Below are 5,964 nucleotides of genomic sequence, written 5' to 3' on the forward strand. Positions count from 1 at the left end.
TACTTATCACCTGATAGATACTGTAAATGTGCATATTTCGATAAAATATCTAAGTTGCCTGTGATTTAGTTTCTGTTTTCTTCTTGCTTCCTCAGAGTTTTGTTAGTTTTATATTGTTTAAATATTAGCTTGATGATATATTAATATTTCTAATATATTTAGAAGTTTTCCTAAACGCAAAAGTTAGTCGAGCAAAATTCTTTTACACATGTGTAATCTGTTGTCCACAAGCCTCTTATTAGATTATCAATGTTGAGCTGTTTTGAAATTCTATCCTTATCACACACGAGGTTTTCGGGAGAGAAATGATTCTAAAAACAAATGTTCCTCCATCAGTTTACTGCTTTGTGTTATTGCTTTTGCTCTAAGTTTTATTTTTCTAATATCAAACTTGAGAATAATGTTTTGTATTGAGGTGGAATTGACATAATAAAAATCAATTATTTTAAAGTGAACAAATCAGCGGCACCTGGTACATTCATGAAGTGATGCCCCAGCTGTCACCTCTCTCTAGTTCCAAGCCATTTTTGCCACCCAAAATCAGACTCTTACCCATTAAGTAATCAACCCCAAATCCCCTCTGCACCCACCTCTAAGATCATACAGCCATCAATCTGCTTTCTTTCTTTCTTTTTTTAGACAGAGTCTGACTCTGTCACCCAGGCTGCTGTGCAACGGCGTGATCTCGGCTCCCTGCAACCTCCACCTCCCGGTTAAAGTGATTCTCTTGAGATTCCTGAGTAGCTGGGAGTACAGGCATGCACCACCATGCCCGGCTAATTTTTGCATTTTTTTATTTGTAGGAGAGACAGGGTTTCACCATGTTGGCCAGGCTGGTCTCGAACCCCTGACCTCAGGTGATCCACCCACCTCAGTCTCCTGGCATTACAGGCATGAGCCACCGCAACCAGCCATCATCAATCTGCTTTCTCTTTCTATGGATTTAACTATTCTAGATATTTTATGTAAATGAATTTATACCACATGCTATCTACTGTGTCAGGCTTCTTTCATTTAGTGTAATATTTTCAAGGTTCATCTACATGGTAGCAGATATCTTTTTTGCTTTTCTTTTCTTTTCTTTACTTTTTTTTGTTTGTTTTTTTCGAGACAGGGTCTCACTCTGTCACCCAGGCTGGAATGCAGTGGTACGATCTTGGCTCAGTGCAAACTCTGCTTCCCGGGCTCAAGTGATTCTCCTGCCTTAACCTCCCAAGCAGCTATGACTACAGGTGCGTGCCACCACAGCCTGGACTTTTTTTTTTTTTTTTTTTTTTTTTTTTTTACTTTTTGTAGAGTTGGAGTTTCACTATGTTGAGCAGGCTGGTTTCAAGCTCCTGGCCTCAAGTAATCCTCTTGCTTTGGCCTCCCAAAATGCTAGGATTACAGGAGCAAGCCACCACAGCCAGTCTTTCATTCCTTTTTATGACCAAGTAATATTCCATTATATTGATATATTGCATTCTGTTTATGCACTCGTCCATTAGTGGACGCTTGGGTTTTGGGTTTTTTCCACCTTTGGCTGTAGAGGTAGGTTGCTGTGAGAATGCATGAGCAGGAATTCAAGCACACTTCTTTTGGGTATACACCAAGGAGCGGAATGGTTGGGTTGTGTGGTGATTCTGTGTTTGTAAGTTTTTTATTTTGAGACAGGGTCTCACTCTGTCACCCAGGCTGGAGTGCAGTGGTGCCATCTTGGCTCACTACAACCTCTGCCTCCTGGCCTCAAGCATTTCTCCTGCCTCAGCCTCCTGAGTAGCTGGGATTACAGGTGCCCACTACCACACCCAGCTAACTTTTGCATTTTTAGCAGAGATGGGATTTCACCATGTTGGCCAGGCTGGTCTCAAACTCTTGACCTCAAAGGATCCATCCACCTTGGCCTCCCGAAGTGCTAGGACTATAGTCATGAGCCACCACACCACTACAGGTAGATGGGGTGAGAACAAGAACAGCTGGGAGTTAGGACATATTGGGAGCCGGTCTCACAGGAAGTGGATAACGACTCTGTGATCTTGAATGAAAGGTGAGGAGGTGGAGTGAATTTGTGGGGATTCAGGGTGAGGATTTGCGGTGGCTCACACCTGTAATCCCAGCACTCTGGGAGGCCCAGGCAGGCAGATCACATGAGGTCAGGAGTTCGAGACCAGCCTGGCCAACATGGTGAAATCCCATCTCTACTAAAAATACACAAATTAGCCAGGGGTAGTGGCAGGTACCTGTAATCCCAGCTACTCACAAGGCTGAGGTAGGAGAATCGCTTGAACCTGGAAGGTGGAGGTTTCGGTGAGCCAAGATCGAGCCACCGCACTCCAGCTTGGGCAACAGAGTGAGACTGTCTCAAAAAAGAAAAAAAAGATTTTGTCCTACTGAGTTGTTGTAGCTCCTTGTATATTTTTAATTAATTTGTGTATTTTACTTATCACTTGATAGACACTGTAAATACACATATTTTAATAAAATATCGAGTTGCTCCTGATTTGTTTTCTGTTTTCTTCTCAGGACCAGCTTTGGGGCTGACACTTCTTCAGAGTTTTGTTAGCTTTATAATGTTTAAATATTAGCTTTATAATATATTAATATTTCTGGCCAGGCACAGTGGCTCACTCCTGTAATCCCAACACTTTGGGAGGCCAAGGAGGGCAGATTACTTGAAGTCAGGAGTTTGAGGTCAGCCTGGCCAACATGGTGAAACCCCCTCCCTACTAAAACTACAAAAATTAGTTACAAATCGTGGTGCACGCTTGTAATCCCAGCTACTTGAGAGGCTGAGGCGGGAAGACTGCTTGAACCCAGGAGGTGAAGTTTGCAGTGAGCCGAGATTGTACCACTGCACTCCAGCCTAGATGACAGAATGAGACTCCATCTCAAAAAAAAAAAAAAAAAATGGGGGGGAAAATTGTTACAGAAATAATATACTGTCTGGGCATGGTGGCTCACATCTGTAATTCCAGCACTTTGGGAGGCCGAGATGGAAGGATTGCTTGAGTCCAGGAATTCAGGACCAGCCTGGGCAACACAATGAGACCCCATCTCTACAAAAAATGAACAAAATTAGCTGGGCGATGTGGCACATGCCTGTAGTCAAGGATTCAAGTGATTCTCCTGCCTCAGCCTCCCCAGTAGCTGGGACCACAGGCATGCACCACCATGCCAAGCTAATGTTTGTAATTTTTGGTAGAGACAGGTTTCACCATGTTGGCCAGGCTGGTCTTGAACTCCTGACCTCAGGTGATCTCCTGCCTCGGCCTCCCAAAGTGCTGAGATTACAGGTGTGAGCCACTATGCTCAGCCCCACTTATGAAGTTTTAACTGGCTGAAATCTGCTGGAACCAGTATAGCCAACTGGAGTTGATGCAGAAAGAGCTTGCTGACATCACGCCACGAATTTCCCCTGCATGTTTCACTCCCTGTAAATATGCACATGCAGCCTATGAAGATACCTGCACGTGTCCCAGGACTTCCCAGACCTTCCCTTTCCTTCCACCCATCACCTGCTAATCCCAGAATCCACCCCCACCCAAACCTTTTCTTTCTTTCCTTTCTTTCTTTCTTTCTTTCTTGAGATGGAGTTTCACTCTTGTTGCCCAGGCTGGAGTGCAATGGCGTGATCTCCGCTCACCACAACCTCCGCCTCCCGGGTTCAAGCGATTCTCCTGCTTCAGCCTCCAGAGCAGCTGGAGCTACAGGCATGCATCACCACACCTGGCTAATTTTTGTATTTGTAGTAGAGACGTGGTTTCTCCATGTTGATCAGGCTGGTCTCAAACTCCTGACCTCAGGTGATCCACCCGCCTTGGCTTCCCAAAGTGCTGGGATTACAGGTGTGAGCCACAGCGCCCGGCCTCAAAACTTTTCTAATAAAATTACTGCCTTAAAGCCAGCCGAGAAACAGATTTGAGCTGGATTCCTAGCTCCCAGTCGGTCGATCTGCAACAAAAAGCTTGTCTTTTCTCAAAAACCAGGTGCCATCCTATTAGCTTCTAGCGCATCCGGTAGAAATGTGTCAGAGGGCCCTGCTCTGATACGCTCATCTGCTCCTCCAAATTTGGCTCTTCGGAGAAGAGATGACAGCTTTGGGACAGGCAGGGCTGGGCAAGGACCCATCCTCTTGGCTGCATTGTGATGTCTTAAGAAGGCTGAGGGTGCACTGTGATGTCATAGATTGCGGGCTCACCCCCTCCCCCTCTCTGCCTGCCCTTGCTACTGGCCGGGCCTCAACCTCTTCTCCCCACAACCCCAACCCCAGAGGAAAAGCCCCCTCACCTGGGGTCCTGCAACCATGGATGCACGTCCACCCAAGCCCTCAGAATCCCAGTCCTCCCTGGAAGCCCCCAGGCCCGGCCCAAACCCCAGTCCCAACGTAGTGAACATGCCCCTGCAGCGGGACCCCTCCAGCATGGTGGCCGACTGGCTGCCACCAAAGACGGGCGCGGTGGTTATTGACATGGGCACAGGCACCTGTAAGGTAGGTTTTGCTGGGCAGGCCAGCCCCACCTACACCGTGGCCACCATTCTGGGCTGCCAGCCTAAGAACCCCGCCACCTCGGGGCAGTCGGGGCTGCAGACGTTCATCGGCGAGGCAGCCCGCGTGCGTCCAGAGCTGACGCTGGTGCAACCCCTGCGCAGCGGTATCGTAGTGGACTGGGATGCCGCCGAGCTCATCTGGCGCCACCTGCTGGAGCACGACCTCCGAGTGGCCACCCACGACCACCCGCTGCTGTTTTCCGACCCACCCTTCAGCCCGGCCACCAACCGCGAGAAGCTAGTGGAGGTGGCCTTCGAGTCACTGCGCTCCCCAGCCATGTACGTGGCATCGCAGTCGGTGTTGTCTGTCTACGCCCACGGGCGTGTCAGCGGGCTGGTGGTGGACACGGGACACGGGGTCACCTACACGGTGCCCGTCTTCCAGGGCTACAACCTGCCCCACGCCACGGAGCGTCTGGACCTGGCGGGCAACCACCTGACCGCCTTCCTGGCAGAGATGCTGCTCCAGGCCGGCCTGCCCCTGGGACAGCAGGACCTGGACCTGGTGGAGAACATTAAGCACCACTATTGCTATGTGGCCTCCGACTTCCAGAAGGAGCAGGCCCGGCCAGAGCAGGAGTACAAGCGGACCCTGAAGCTGCCCGACGGGCGCACGGTCACCCTGGGCAAGGAGCTGTTCCAGTGTCCGGAGCTGCTGTTCAACCCCCCAGAGGTCCCGGGGCTGTCCCCCGTCGGCCTCTCCACCATGGCCAAGCAGAGTCTCCGCAAGGTGTCCCTGGAGATGCGCACGAACTTGACCCAGAACGTGCTTCTCTGCGGGGGATCCTCGCTCTTCGCTGGCTTCGAAGGTCGCTTCCAGGCAGAGCTGCTGCGTGCTCTGCCTCCCAAGACACACGTGGTAGTGGCTGCCCAGCCCACCAGGAATTTCTCTGTGTGGATCGGAGGCTCCATCCTGGCCTCCCTGCGCGCCTTCCAGTCCTGCTGGGTCCTGCGGGAGCAGTACGAGGAACAGGGTCCCTATATTGTGTACCGCAAATGCTACTGACCAGGGTGGAGCTGGGGAGGGTGTGGGGGCAGTAAAGCCTCTGCTACAGCCGGCTCTGTCCTGTCCTTCCTCTAGGGCTTGCCCCATCCACTTCTGGATACCCCGCCCCACAGGCTGATCTAACTCACCTCCTGTGATGCGTGCCCTGAGACACCCCAATCCTGCCCCCCTAAACCCACCTTCCCCCATGAACAACTCCCAACAGACCACTAAATTCCAATCCTGTCAACCCATCCTCCTGTGATCTGTGCCCCTCCCCAGGCACCCTTGGGTTGGGACACTCCCACCCCAGTCCACCTCTAACAAATGCCCTTCCCATTTACACACTCCCAGAGATGGGGAGCTCACTACCTCAAGGCTATTGTTAGAAATATCACCTCCTCCTATGAGTCATAGGTAAGCCTCCACCTGGCACCTGCCCCCAATCCCAA

General features: G+C 50.5%; 1 protein-coding gene across 1 annotated transcript; it reads left to right on the forward strand.

Moving 5' to 3' along the window:
* The first annotated feature begins 4,166 nt into the window (after positions 1-4,166).
* Positions 4,167-5,583, forward strand: ACTL9 (actin like 9). The gene has a single exon (XM_023197476.3). The coding sequence runs from the start codon at positions 4,283-4,285 to the stop codon at positions 5,531-5,533; it is 1,251 nt and encodes a 416-aa protein (XP_023053244.2). The 5' UTR covers positions 4,167-4,282; the 3' UTR covers positions 5,534-5,583.
* Positions 5,584-5,964: the final 381 nt, after the last annotated feature.

Source organism: Piliocolobus tephrosceles, chromosome 21, assembly GCF_002776525.5.
Source record: "Piliocolobus tephrosceles isolate RC106 chromosome 21, ASM277652v3, whole genome shotgun sequence".
NCBI lineage: Eukaryota > Metazoa > Chordata > Mammalia > Primates > Cercopithecidae > Piliocolobus > Piliocolobus tephrosceles.